Raw genomic sequence first — 15,701 nt, forward strand, 5'->3', positions numbered from 1 at the left:
TCCATCCTCTTTTTTCTGTGTTTGCATGTGGGATACCTGTTTTACACTGATTTGCTTCTCCTATTTCTGTTATTACAAACAAATTAAATAGACAATCACTGCAATTGATGTGATCCTAATTCTATTAACTTAAAATTGGTGTGCCACTCTCTTCATTTTGGTCTATAATAATGTTGCAGACTAAAATTATTTTTGCTTATCTATTAGGAATAGTAATGTGAAACTGGTTTTGCAGTCGTGTGGCTGGAGGAAAACCAGCAACAATTAAAACAGAAAATCTTGAAGTAGTTACATGGGAAAAAACCCTAAATCAGAAAGTCAGATTGCTTTGTGTGTTGTCTGGCTTCCTTGTGCTATTAGGCAGCTCAAAGAGGAAAGTCTTGCCACTATTAAACAGGTGAAAAAATCTGCTAGTACCTGGTGGCTTGTGCCATCTTCAAGCCAACTACACCTCTTGCTGCTCCATGGTGTGATGAGTGGTCTAAGAGAGGGGTGGGCAACAGAGAAGTCCATTAGGCCTTATCAGCCCCTAAGTGATGTAAGCTAAGCTCTGCTGATTCATGCTAGGACCAGCTGAAATAAGTACTTGAGAATGTATAGGAGTTCCCTTGATGAGCCTTTTCCCTTTATACTGTCTCATACTTCACTTTGGCTACAACTAAGTTTTTGGTCCAAACAGCCCTGGAAACACAGAAGAATTGTCCACCCCATGACCCAACGTGGGAGCCCAGTTTGTGGGGCTGTGTGTGAACTTTTATTTGCCACTCATAATAAAGTCCTTTACATGATACAGCCATTGATAGCAGATTGTGGTTGTAGGGGAATAGCGCCTTGATCACGTTTTAGGCGAAATGGAGAAGACTATGTGGGTGCATATATCATCGTCAAGATCATTGCTTGTCATTACAGGTATAAATGCAGTCCATCTGCTCCCTTCTCACTGGCTCTTGGTTCACTAGTTTGCTTTTTTCTCAACTTGTGACAGGTGAGGAATAATCTGACTGGCGTCCTTGATGGCAAAGACATCGAGATTTCAGATACTGAGAGTTTTTCCGATGATCCCTGCACAAGTGTGAAGAAGCTTAAGGTATGTATTGCTGTTTGATGAAAAAGAGAAAGTGGTGATGGGTTTATTTCCTATGAAGAGGAGTAAGGAAATGAAATTTGTGTTAGAATGATATATTACTACATTCCATTGCATAATAATATAAAAAAATGGCATTTTGAGGGCCTAGTCCTTCTTAAGTTAATGAAGGTCTACGTGTTTAGTAAATATTTTTAATAGTTCCCGATAGTGATACTAAACAAAGGAAGTTGTTGCTGGCTTAATGTTTGCAGTTAAAGCCCCAGTCATAGTGATATACATGTGAAAACTCTTGAGGTTTGGAACCAGAACCCTTTTAAGGTAAATTATCATGTAGAAAGAATATTGAGCCTCTTTCCCTTAGCTTCATTACACATTTAAAATTGAATTCTCTGTTAACATCATCTGCATGATTTCAAATGAATCATAAGGAAAAAGAAGAAAAAAAATTGGTAGCAGAATAATTTCCCATCCTTCTCTTATTATAATGATTTATTAGACTTCTGGCATCTCATAAAATTAAAACTATATTTTAGCATTACCATGCAGCACAACCAGCAATAAACTAGACACAGGAGAGATAAATCTTAAGCTGCACAGGAACATGAAAAAAATGATTGAACAGCAGGAGAAAGCACTTATAAATGGCAAAGATCAAATTGTTTCTGGTATCAAGTGCATATGACACACAGTCAAAGCCACAATCCTGCAAATGCTTAAATATGTGTAAAACAGGTAACAAAAAACCTTAATAAACTAAATTATGTTTAAAAAAATGGCATTACAGCAATATTGACCTGTGTAAGGCTAGACCACTACTGAAGCTGGAAAGGTTCTGGAGCATGATAAACTAAGTGGGCTTTATTATTTTCACAATCTAGAGACGTAAGCCGGAATGTTTAAAGTATTAATAAGTGAAGTTTGTGTTTGTGGAAAGCCATCTGTGTCTGTCCAGTCTAAGACAGTTTGCTTTTTCTGTCTGGAAATCTGTCAGGGTTGAAGAGACTCCAGTAGGTGTTAAAGTCCATATTTTTGACTAGGAATGGTGTAATAACTATAAAAAATGCATATTAAGCATGCATCTTTAGGCTGGAAGTCAGAAGAAGCAATGTGATTCCAGCTGTCCTCTGCCTCAACAACATACTGGGTTGTTTTGCAGGGAATTCCAGATGACTGAACTAACAGTATATTTGTAATCTTTTGATTTCTTCTTCAAAACAAATTAGTAAAATAATATATTAGCAATTATCCAGAAAATGCTTGCTCTTGATAGAAATATAAGTTAGTTGTCGTTAGGTATGTGTTTGACACAGAATTTAGCTAAACAATTCTAATAATGTTCATTCCTTTCTTCAACATGTAAACCTCACATCTAAGGTAAACTGCTATCTGCTTACCTGAAATACCTCTCATTTTCACAAACACATTTAAATTAATTAAATTGATGATTGTGGAATGAAAAATAGCAACATCTGGTATGATTTGCAGAAATATACCTTTATATTGTATATTTATCTTGGTAACACCTTAGTTTCTACTGCATTGACTGCACAGTTAAAAGGTAAATTTAAGCTTAGGGATATCTTTTGAAACTCATTTTTGTTTTCAGAGAAAGGGATGGATGTGTACATCCATATTAATGCTTGAAAATTCTAAGCATGTGCAGACAAATTGTAAGAGCCATAATGCTTCTGTTTCCAACTTTTTCGTGGCTTGCATGTAGGACAAAAGAATTGCCATCATGGAATGATGGTGGGAGTCAATGTCCTCCAGTTCACCTTCACCATCAGTGATTCCATAGCTAAGGTCAGAGGTTTATCTCCAGTTCTTCAAGTGGACATGCAAGCATTTAGAAGGCAGAACATGTGGCCACCTCTTTTGTCAAAGTTACCCAGGATTTTGTCGATTTATTGATAACCTCTTGACTGTCAGATATGTGATAGAGAATAAGACAGAGTATCTGAGCTATTCAATTTAGGTATCTCATAAAGAGCCTGCCAAGACGTTGACTTTTCCTGGCAGATGAGATATTGTAGCAATCCTTCTCTGAAAAGCTGTATAATACAACATTGTGGTGTTATTCATTAGAAATGAGACAGATTAAAATCTGATCAAAGAAGGGAAGCTCTGAAGGCTGAAAAAAAAATAGCTGCCTATTTCAGCATAATGTGCATCACTCAAAAACTCTGAAAAGGCTAAAGAGTGTCTTGTGTCTGAGGCTGTTGGAAATGGCAGTGAAGGACACAAGTCGTTCTTCATCCTTCAGCAGAGCATCTTAGACGTGTTGATCCTCACTCTCTTCAGGGTTTATATTACTCAGCTCCTGGTGCTACCAAAGACATTTTATTATTAGTACCTGAATAATATCCTCACCTATGTGAAAGAAAGAAAGAAAGGAGAAGAAGAGTCATTATTTTTTGAGGCTGTGCTATAGTCTTAATTGATAAAACATTTTTTATGCAGGGTTTGCCACAACTGTGGGTAAATGAAATGTAACTGTTCTTCATTTTATTGTTTGAACTTCAGTCCATATGGGAACATATGTATTTCTTACTGAGGGGCAAAGCTTAAATGCTGATATTGCTACTGTAATCTCTGGGAAGAGTAAATATGACAGCTCACCATCTGGCAAACAGTCTAAACATTGGTCTTTTTATGTAAGTGCAGTTTTGGGAGTTGCCTTCCCCCGGGAGGTTTTTAATCATCTTGTAGATCACCTGCCTAGTTCCATGAATTAAAACCTCTTCTGCCAAATATGTTTTAGCTCCATGCAAGCAATTTACAGCTCTCTGAAAAAGAGACTTGACACTTGTTGGGATCCAGTGGGTGATTTCTTTGATCCCTATGAGGAAGTTCCACTGTGTTAACTTGCATCATTCTACAAGGGTTTGAGTAAAGGAATAGTATATCCTTGCAAAGAAATCATGCTGGTTTATAGTCAGTTAACAGTATGAATGAAGGCATAAAAAAGTTTTGCCCAACAGGCATCTGATGTATCTCTTTGCATCAGTCTGTAATGTGGACTTTGACCCACGAGCACTGACATGAACCCAGCTCTGATACACTTTGGTGCAGACTTCGTTGTCTGTGTAGATAAAACCTCTGCAAGGACTTGAGCTATGTGCAGTTGCATGAATTTGAAGCTTCAGTGTCTCTTATGTGAGATGGAGCCAGCACACCCAAGCCTGGCATCCAGTGGATCTGGGCTGGTTTGCAATTTTGAATGCAATTCTTCAAGAGCAAATTTGGGGAAAATGTGGAAGGGAATGCAAAAAGTGGAGTTCAGGAGGAAGAGGCTGGCTGAGGAGTGTGTCATTGCACAGAGGAAGATGCTATGCATGAAAGAGGAAGAGCTGTTGCACAGACTTTCCTAAATTAGCTCCTAAATTGCATGTGTTTCTGACACACAATTCTTTGATTACGCGACTGCATACTAAATTATGTGATAATCAGGTGGAAGCAATGTCTCATGGTGTGAAAGCACACACCACAGGCACTGTGACTTCAGTCTGAATGTTGTCACACAGCCAGTGGGCAGCATTGCTGCATGTGCACTCTGGGATTATTACTTATGAAGCCACACAGTTTACATATTTTGTTTGTTTGTTTGCTCTTTTAATTGGTTCTCATCATGTTATAAAATGGAAAGAAATTTCTTCAATTTTAATTATTAGGTGCTGTGCAATTTATTTTTAATCAAACTCTGCTACTCTTTTTTTCAAATATTAAGTCTGCATTTTTATGTTCAGAGCAGTCAAGTGACTCAGAGCTGAGGTTCCAAGAATAACTAAATTATTTTTAAAATGTGAAAAAAGAAATAGTACATGAGGTGGGGTTTTTCTGAGCATAATTCCTAAATCTATTTATTGTCCTTACAAAACCTGTAATACCATTGCTGTAATTTGTGTAATTTGTTTGTTTAGTTTCATGTAACCTTGTTAAATTTGTTTATAAATAATCTAATCCACTTGAAAAAGATTTACATTACTTTATCAGTTTGTGGCTAAATATAAAAATGAAGAGAAGCAGGCTTACTGAAAATGCACAGGTTCAGAATGAGCAAAGCACATTACATTATTTCTGATTTAAACCATGCTAAGAGTGATACTGTTTTCATGCATTTAATTACAGAGGCATTCTAATATCTTACTGCACTGTCCATCATATTTTCTTCTGCTGAACAAGAAATAAACAGTGAAATAATCTGAGCCAAAAATCTTTGACAAATTGATTTAATTAAAACTTAAATGTTTTTTGCCACTGAAAATCGTACCGAAACATATGTTTGTTTTTTCCTTGGAGTGGGAAAGAGCTATTAGTAATTCTAAACAGGTCTTATATGAAAGAAATGAAAAATTTGATTTGCTCAAGCTTTTGCAGAGAACTCTGCCTTTGTGTGAAAGAAAAGGTAATGTGAAACCATAAAAGTGTGTTTTATGGATATTAGAAGTAATTTTTCATGTTAGGAAGAGGTTAGTCCTGTTCCTAGAGAAATATTTTCCTGCATATGCTCCTCAATTTAGGAAGACTCTCTTTAATATGTTTCTAAGTATGAAAGTAAAATTGTCTTCGGATTTCATCATAGGTTCTTTAACTGTGATGATTTTTTTTTAATGTGTGGAGGTGGGAGGGAGTAGAGACGGAGTTGACAATGTGTTGAGTGACTGTAGAGAAGATATTGTATGAGTAAAATCTTCAAAAATTACTAAAGCAGGTGTAATATCAAGGCATTTGATCTCACAAATCTTGTTTCATAATTTTACAGTTGTATTTCATGCAGACTGTGATAAGTTTATGTCTTCAACTGGTTCTAATATGCAAAATTGTAGTAGAAATATTGCAAGGAAGCGAAATAATATTTGATATTTTAGTGTTATTGAACACTAATATTTGACTGTAGTATCAATTTTACTCTCATTACTACTGTAGACTAATAATTTTCTACACCTGAGCTTTTTTTTTTTTCTTTTGTGGTGCTTGAAGTTCTTATAAAGAAGAACTTATAAAAGATGAAGTAGTTTTGTATTAATTCTGTCTGCAGCTGTAATCTGTGCTAACTCCCTGCATGATCTGAATGGCCAATTAAAGTGGTATCTGGAAGCTGCAACTGAGTTTAACTGCCCTGTATTTTATTCCATCTGCAGGGTAATGATGTTCGGATAATCCTTGGCCAGTTTAATGAGGAAATGGCTGTGAAAGTTTTCTGCTGTGTAAGTAAATACATTTAATTGCATATCAGAATAAAGAATGTGCTGTGTTTGATAAAAAAGTAACTTGAACATAAACATTTCTTCATGGAGTTCAGCTCTGTGAAGGTTTATATCCTAAAGAAAGATTACACGTGCGTAGTTCCATTTCTCTTTCAATAAAATACTTTGTCTTCAGTGGAATTTAGGCATAGACTGCATGCCTAGCTACTTCTCATTACTTTCCTCTAGTGGAATTAAATACTAAATTGAACTTGAGCATTGCTCTTCACATCAGATCCAGGGAACTACTTGCATCTGTAGCAGCAGATAGAGAGAGAACTGCAAGATTTCAGTCTTGTCCAAGAGCTGTGTTCTGGTGATAATGTCTGTGTGTATGGGATTGGCATGTTTTGCTTTAAAGAATAAGAAATTCAAGCCTCTTCCTAACTCAGCAACACTAATAATTTCTGCTACTGAAAATGTTGCTAATTGTACTGTTGTCATTTCCATCTGACTGATGTACATTTTACATGTATTACATGAAAGCAAATATTAGTTGGTAAAAAATAAAGTTTTTTAAACCGTAACAGTAAGACTAGCGAACATAAAATTCCCCATCCTCCCCATTTGTTTTTGTGAATGTGCTGCAAACTTATCCACTGTTATTGCCATTAAAAGTAGCAGGATTAAAATGTGGATCTATACTTGTACCAGCCAGAAAAAAATTCTGAAGAGAAAGATTTTAGTGTCCTAAGTATTGAGTTCTTAGTCTAAATAGTAAGATTAATCCAAGAACACAGTAAATATAATGGAAAAGCAATAATCACAGCATCTAAATTTCCAAGGGTGTTTTTTAGTGTTCACTTAGTGAGACAGTTCCCTTTACTTGGAAAGAAAGGAAAGGCAGAAGTTCAAAATCTGAGCACTACATGTGTCTCAGATGCATTTTGGCTCTTACTCAGCAGCTGTCCCAGTTGGTGGCAAAATTTGGAAAGGAGATTGTACAATATATTTGGAAGGAACAAAATCTGTTTTCATCCAAAAGGAAATAGAAAGCATTATTTTATTTTTCATTCTTCTCATCTCTTATAGGTCTTTATATGTAGATCTTTTTGTACTGCCATTTAAATTGAATTGACAGAGATAATCTCCTATTTTTTCATTCATGGAAGAAAGAATGGGATATCTGCAGCCCAGATCCTCCTCAAATCTCTTGGGGTTGGCCTGCATTTCCCCAGCAGAGGAGTCCTGGTCAGAATTATCTTCCAATCCAACATTAGCAAGAGACTGGCCTCATTTCTAGTTGCCCTTAATTTTTAGTTGCATTTCTCTAATATTCTCTTCCAATCCATGTTCACGTGAGGCCACTGAAGAAATCTTGGAATTCCTTAGAGAGGCAGGCTGTCCTTTAGTCTGCATCACTGTCCTCTGAAGGGTTCCAGGGAAAGGATGTCTCTGTCACATGAGCACCAGACGCGGGTTTCTGTAGCTACGGTTTGGTGTCAACATGGGAAATGTGCGTAACTCTCAGCGGTTTAAAGTGTGATGGCTGCTTCCGAAGCACATTAGTGTCAAAAATAATAAGGTGGATTTTTCTGGAGCCTGGAGAAATCTGAAATATCATGCATTTAGGCTTGTTTAAATGTACTTATTTGAGAGTTTCAGCAGGAGACTGAATGCAGGAGAGGGCAGTTCAAAGTAGGTCATTTATATATTAATGCCCTACAATATGTCAGAAACTTGTTATTATTCATAAAATATATTGTTGACTCATGCACTCCTACAGATATATGTCTAAGAGCACAATAATTTAGATTTGACAATTTTTAACTCCTCTTTTCCAGGTGTATTTTCAGACAGGTTTCAGTTGTGATTCCTTGTTATATTCTGCAGGGTTACTGATGTCAGTCAGAAAAAGGCTTTGAGTTTGTTAAAGGAAGATGCTTTTTCACTTATACAAGATTTTTTATTTTTAATTTTTATTTTCCTGATTGGGGTTTTATCCTAGATATTATTTGATAATGACTTATGTAGGTGGTGAAACCTTTAAAGTTTGCCTCACTTTTCTGCCTGGATTCAACAATCATATTCTGTGAGGTTTCCTCAGGACATCCATAGGAGTTTATATAAGATCACAGAACCATTTAGGTTGTAAAAGACCTTTAAGATTATCAAGCCCAGCCATTAATCCAGCACTGCCAAGTCCACCACTAAGTAATGTCCCTAAGTGCCTCATCTGCACGTCTTTTGAATGCCTCCTATGATGGTGACTCAACCTCTTCCCTGGTCCCTGATAATTCTTTCAGTGAAGAAGTCTTCCTTAATATCCAGTCTAAAACACCTCTACTGCACAACTTCAGATCATTTCCTCTTTTCCTATTCCTTGTTATTTGGAAGAAGGAACCAACACCCATATCTACACCAAAAAATTGGACTAAAAGATAGTATAATCCAGTAGCAAACTTTAAAAACAGGACAGGACTGGTTCAAGCCAAAGTGAATGTTGGCAGGTATTTCCATACAAGGATTTAAATAAGCTTAGCTGTTCATTTATCACCAGTGTCAAAAACAGTGAGCAATTTTAGTTCTATGGGAAATCTTAGCTTTATAATTAATTTTCACCTCAGTGGGATGAATGTGATGTTTTCTTGGAATGGAAATTAGGGCCTTTTGGTCAAAACTTAATACTTCAACAATCAACAAATTGCCAATAATTGTTTGCTACACATAAGAAATACATGAATCTCTTTGTTTAAAAAAGCATTTATTTATGGATTCAAACGAGAGTGAAATGCTTTAAAAGAAAAAAATAAAAATTCAGTTTCACAAGGGCAAAAATTGTCCATGACAGTTTCCTGGCTGCTTGACAGCAACTCGGGGCTTTGCATTCTACATCGGGCATGGGAGAAAGATTAAGGAAAACGTATGACTACTTTACACTGTTCTGGTGGTACAAAACATGTGCAAACCTCCTTCAGCTTGCTCTTATCTGCCAAAAAAATCTTCCCCTTAGAAACTGAAACCTGTAAGTATTGGTCTGTGTGCACTCAAATAGTTCAAGAAAGATCCAGGTGTTTCAAGTACTTGTGTATTTTAAGCATTAAAATAATTTCCATTTAGCATAATCAACAGGGAGAAAATGGTGGCAAAAGAAACCCCATTATTTTGCAATAAGACTTCTGGGACCCAAACATTGAAATGTCTGAATACTGTCAGCTGTGCTGTCACTAGAAAAATGACTGCATGGTCATGGTGCTCAGCCTCAGAGGATCTGATTTTCTTCCTACTTTTGCCTTCCCCAGTCTACCCTTCAAGCCCTGTCATTCCACCATATCTCAAAGGAAGAGCTGACAGCTCTTAAAGTGTTTGTTTTGTGTTTTGTTAAACCAGATTGTTGCAGAAATGTGAAATTGTAACCAGTCTTTCAGGCAACCATGTTGGGAATGATCCCTTGTTTCCAGGATGAAATTTCTGGCTATTTTGAAACTTTCAATTTTCAGCTCATTTTCCAGGGCATTCACAGATTATGCAGGAAACAGTACAAGTGCTTATGCAAACAGAAAATTTCCAGCAGCTCTAATTTCAGAATAGTTCACAGCCAATACTTTCTGGCAGCACACAATTTGATACTTTAATCTCTATAGAGCAGGGGAAGCTATGTAAGACTGTCCTTCTCTAAAAGCACTATTCTGTGTCGGTTTGCATCCTCACGATTCGAAAACTGTCAGATACAAAACACTGAGTGACTGAAAGGTCTTGAATGACCTAACTGCATAATGCAAACTCTTTTAGAAGGGAGTACTGCAGGATGGAATTGCTATTTTCCTCTCAGGTGGCCCAGGAATACAATGTCTCCATAGCTGTGCAGGTGGGCAGGAGGACAGAAGCAGATATGTTTCTGGAAGGGCAGAATTAACAAGCAAGAGAAAGACAAGCTGTTTATGTGGATTGTGGAATAAGTAATATATGAGATGCAAGACACCAGGTTTCAGACAGGACTTTCAAGCAGTATTGTATACAAAGGCATGAAATTTGATTTTGTCTGAACAAAAGCTTCTGGAACCAGGAGCCAAATAAATCTCCTTTGTGCACAATACTGTTATGAACTGAGCTGGCACCATTATAATAGACTTCACAGATTTAAAGCCCATTTTTAATTTGGGTATTAACATATTTAGGAGGTTTTCCTATTTCATATATTCTGTTATTGATCTTTACTTCTCTGATAGGCTTTTTGTACGATCTTTGGGATACTTTTCAAAACAGTTATTTCAGAATGACTAATATGTCCTGTTTGCATTCTTATAATTTCCTCCTTCTGTAATACTTTTTGTGAAAATGAAGCAGTTTTCCTGTTAAGAGCTCTAAGCTTGCACCATGTATTTCTAAAAATTGGAAGTTTTATCTTAGGCCTTCTGTCTCAAGTATTGCCTGTATTATGAGCCAAAGAAGCATGAAACCTGAAGTTTTGAAATGGAGTCTGACTGAAATGTCAAAAGAAAAATATCTAGTTGCAAGACAGTGAGAAACATCTGAGATAAAATTTGCTAATTTTATCCTAGAACACTCTTCCCAATCAAAGAGAATATTTGAGAATACATCAGCTTTTAGGTACAACAGCATATGTGCCTGACTAAGAAAGTATTTCTGTTTCCTGTTATATATACCTGCTAAGTATTGAAAGGAGATAACTATAATCTCAGTATCTTGGATTACAGTGGGCTGTATTCAGTATTCCAACAATATAGAATTTCACGTGAAGAAAATTCTTGCTGAGAAAAAAAAAAGTCATTAAGATTTTGCTTTACCAATTCACTATTCACTCATGCTCCTCAGGAGGAACTGCTAATTTAATGTTACTGTGGTCTGCTTTTTAGCAGTCACCTAATTCATATTTGCCACGTGTGATTCAATGGTGCCTATGATCCAAGTTTTCTTGTTAATCTAGTCCTTAGGTTGATTTAAGGGTGATAATTACTTAGTTTAAATGTGGTAGCATGGTAGTTCTATCACTCATGTAATAGTTGTGTTATAAAGAACTTCCAGTGGAAAGCTGTGCCTTCTGTTTGTGTTCCTCTTTAACTGCCTCAGTTCTAGAATACAGTTTCATTTTTCTGCTTTTTAAGAAATGATCCACTAAAAGAAAAACAGGGTTTAGTAAATTCTCATGTCCTGAATTCTAAAGTCAGGAGTCTTCAAAAAAAATTATTAGCAAATAATTATTTTAAGCTGTTTAAAATACTTCTGTACCCCAACTATCATCATTTCATTAATATTTAAAAAAATTAACCAAAAGCAATTGGTTTTATGTTCAATGCCTCTATTACAATGTCCATTATCTTTTCTGTTTTTCTTATTTGCAGGCTTATGATGAAGAAATGTATGGCAGCAAATATCAGTGGATTATTCCAGGGTGGTATGAAAATCTTTGGTGGGAAGCATGGATTAATTCCTCACAGTGTCTCATCAAAAATCTTCTTGCAGCCATGGAAGGTTATATTGGAGTGGATTTTGAGCCTCTCAGCTCAAAAACAAATAAGACTATATCAGGAAGGGTTAGTATTTCTCTTCCACCTATTTTATTACACCATCAGTTCTCTCACTGCTGGATTGGCACAGTAAAGCACCAAGGAGGGAGGTGAAGCTAAAGGGTTCTTCTACCAAGAGACCTGGAAGTCATCACAGTTAGTTTCACTACTTTCCACTAGTTTGCAATTTTAAAATATTTCAAAATCAAATCTAATTCTCTACAGGGTAGAAAAGCAGTGAAGTCCCTTGCTTCAAATCTGTCCTCTTCCCACAGTATGAACATTGTAGTTAAATGTACATTAAAGTTCAAATTGCAGTCTTTAGTATCATGTGCTGTGTCACTTCAAGTTAAATAGTTAAGCACAGAAACAGAAAACTCTTATATTTAAACCTGTTCTGCAAGTGGCCAATTTGAATGATGATTTGTGTCTCTCAGAACTAGGGAGCAGGAGGTGAGGCTTGTTCTAAACATAAAAATATGTGTTTTTTCCATAAAACACATAAAATTTTATCACAGAACAAATCCATACAAACCAATGAATAAACATGCCTGATTTTGCTGCTTTTCATCTTTTTTTTCCATCTGCCTTTCATGCCTTGCTGAGTGAGCATGAAAGACAACTTTACTGAAGGATAGCTCATCATATGACAGCACACCATCCAGAACATAGTGAACTTGTAAAATATGGATAAATATCCACTCAAAATTTCATATTGAGCAAACGGTTGCTCAAGTAAAAGTGATTTGATTTGTGTTACCCTGTAAAGTGTAGTCACACCACTAATTTGCAGGGATAGAGACTCATTCCCTGTTCTAGTATTATGGTTCACCAGTGTAAGTTTTGGTTGAACTGGAGCCTTTTGTACAAAAGTAAAATAAAGCAGGTTGTCATTTATACAGTAAGGCAATGCAACTGTTTTCAGTATCTCTATCTCCTAGTTCTGTTTCCCAATCTCACCAGCAGTTTTTAAATCAGGCAATACGTGTTCCTTGAATTTTATTTTCTTTCATAATTTTTTTTTGGAGTCCCTTTCTGTATTAGTTATGCACACCTCTAAATTGGAGGGTGCAGTTTGAGGTGTTGATTTAGATTCAAGTCTGTAAAATGTTATGTATTGAGGTAAAACTGAATTTTATCTTCTCTGCAGACTCCACAGCAGTATGAAAAGGAATACAACGCTAGACGTGGTGATGGGCAATCCAGCAAGTTTCATGGTTATGCCTATGATGGAATATGGGTGATTGCCAGCACCCTACAGCGGGCAATGAAACACCTGAATTCCACCAACAAGCACCAAAAAATTGAAGATTTTAACTACTCAAATCAAAAACTTGGCAACATTTTTCTGAATGCTATGAATGAAACCAGGTTCTTTGGAGTAACGGTAAGTCCTCATCAGATGATTGTGGGATGCCGGAGGCTTGTGATTTTGTGTCAGTAATTGAAACAATATTAAATATTAAGTATGCTTGAAAAAGAAACAAAGTTGTTTATTTCTTCTATCTGAAGAGCTTCCAGTTCCACTTTATATTAAATATTAATGCCTTGACAGTCTTGCTCATTACCTGTCTTCAGATGCCAAGGGATGACACTGTACAATTCCTCAGTTATCAGATTTTAAAGCATGAATGTCATCTGAATTAACAAATCAGAGTGGTTTCAAGGGAACCACAAGTTTTGCAAGCTGCAGTGACTTTTTAAGCAACTGTGTTAGCAGTTAAGGAGCAGTTGGAATGTGATCTGAAAATACATATTTCTCTCCATCATTTAGGTTTGGTAATAGGCTATAGTACACTGTCTCTAACTCCAGCGCTGTACATTCTAGATATTCTTGCAACATGCTTCAGTTGTGATTGAAATTTATTTATAATTTGTATTTTTTCACAGTTAAGTACAAAGCATACTCACATTGCCTTAAGAACTGTTCCTATACAATAGTATCTTCATTCTCATTTCAATTGTACAATTGCAAACCCTTAGGGTTTTTTGTTTTTGTTTTTTTTGGTTTTTTTAAACTGTTTACATTTCTTTTGCTTTTTAGCAGAGTAAAACAGGCGATAGGAGTGTGGTCTTAAAACTTCTTAGTTTTTTGATTGTATCTGAGGCAACACAGTTGGAAATTAGTGGTGCATATGTATTCAGGAGTCTGCAGAGCTCACCAAGAGAGACGAGCAGACTCCATTTCAGGGAAAATGGTCTTTGGAATTTCCAATATCTGCAGCAAGGAACCTACTGGTACATGCTTTGTTCCGATGTGCTTGGTCTGCAATATGGCTAGATAAGGAAAAGAGTGTTTGAAGAAAAGTGTGTTTCAGTGATGCACAGAGGGGCATCTCCTTGCAGCAAGAGCATGGAGAAGGTGGGAGGGAGCTGATGAAATCCTGTCTCCATGTTAGAAAAAACTGTCTCGGATATCAATTAACATCTAAACACGTTGAAGTAGCAGAACTATGGTTATCATACATGACAGAAACGGGTTCAATGAGGAAATGCCTGCACAAATGCATCAACAAGGTGTAAAGGCTCAACCTTTTGGTGTCCTTGTTAATTGCTGAAAAAGCTTTCTGTGATGAGGTACACACAACTGAAACTAATTCAGAATTTCTAAGTAAAAACCAACCATATGGCAAGACAATATTAGTATCTAGTTGCTTGTGCAATATGAATTTTGCTTTCTTTTTACAGTGAATAAGACTAAAAGTTTCAGCAAAAGAATTTGTTATTCATTGTATCCACAGTAGGACTGGATCTTTGATGAAGCTTTCAGACAGTAGCAGCTATGAACCAGACTCTGCAGGGACTCAGTTATATTTGTCCTTCATTATTCCATGTACAATATCTATCTATGGACTTGAAATTGAATATTGAATATTGCTGTGTAGTTCCTTTTTGGTTTGGTTTTTGTTTTGTTTTTTTTTTTTTTTCCTTATCCTTTTTGCCTTCTGTTTAGTTTTGCAGCTAGTTATGGTGAAATTGATAGTTTTCATTAGCATTGCTTAATTACCCTTCACTGCTTCCTCTCCAACAACAAAAAAACCCCACAAACAAACAAACAAACCAACAAAATCAAACCCAAAACATCTAAGATTGAAAGAAAGCTCTTTTTTACTAGTTTCAGAGACACCAGCAAAATCTCACGAGCATTCCTTTAGGGAAGGAAGCTCTCTTTATTGTCTCATGTATAATGGTTTTCAGACAAATTACTGCATGATTATTCACTGTATTTAGTATCTGTCTGAGGTCCTTGGTAAAATATTTCTCTTTATCATTGTTCAACCAAATCATAATGTCAATGCAAAGCCCAAATCAGGTAATTGCAAGGATCATGTTTCCTATACCTGTAAGTCACAAAAACATTTTATTGAGATAGATATGGAGAGAAGAAAGTCTATAGAAACTACATTTTCTTAGGGCATAATTACAACACACAATGCTCAAACTTTTTCAGACAAGCACGGAGAAAAAAGAGTTTTAGATGAATATTAATTATTTTGCATTGTAGTGTTCAGAAAGTTGAAGCTGAACTAGCAGATTGATTTTTACCAGAAAAGCTTTTAAACTTTTTATTCTTCATTCTAATAAATTACTGTCATTTGTGACCTAATTTAAAATTTTCACTGGAATATGAGTTTTAAGTCTTGGAGTGCTAAATCTAATTTCATTGTTTTCCAAGAATATGTATTTTAATATAAATTTTTTTACAGTTTATTTTTAAAAACGTATTCTAATCAAGAAAGGGACATTCCTTGATTCATATCTGTGCCAAATAAAAAATGTTTTTTGGAAAAAAAGAAGAAACAAAAGGGAGGACTAAATCTTATCAATATTCAAAGACTCATCCAATAATAAACTGTACTGTTATTTGTTAGATTAGAAAAGATGAACAAGAAGCTGTAG

General features: G+C 35.9%; 1 protein-coding gene across 6 annotated transcripts in view; it reads left to right on the forward strand.

Annotated features, from left to right (window-relative positions):
* Window positions 1-15,701, forward strand: part of GABBR2 (gamma-aminobutyric acid type B receptor subunit 2) — a 456,379-nt gene that overhangs the window by 213,372 nt on the left and 227,306 nt on the right. For all 6 annotated transcript variants that reach the window (XM_038127756.1, XM_038127754.1, XM_038127759.1 and 3 more), the window contains 4 exons: window positions 986-1,087; window positions 6,229-6,294; window positions 11,637-11,828; window positions 12,952-13,188. In XM_038127756.1, coding sequence (XP_037983684.1) covers window positions 986-1,087; window positions 6,229-6,294; window positions 11,637-11,828; window positions 12,952-13,188 — 597 coding nt within the window. The remainder of the gene's footprint in view (window positions 1-985; window positions 1,088-6,228; window positions 6,295-11,636; window positions 11,829-12,951; window positions 13,189-15,701) is intronic.

The sequence above is a fragment of the Motacilla alba genome, chromosome 2, assembly GCF_015832195.1.
Source record: "Motacilla alba alba isolate MOTALB_02 chromosome 2, Motacilla_alba_V1.0_pri, whole genome shotgun sequence".
NCBI classification, from domain to species: Eukaryota; Metazoa; Chordata; class Aves; order Passeriformes; family Motacillidae; genus Motacilla; species Motacilla alba.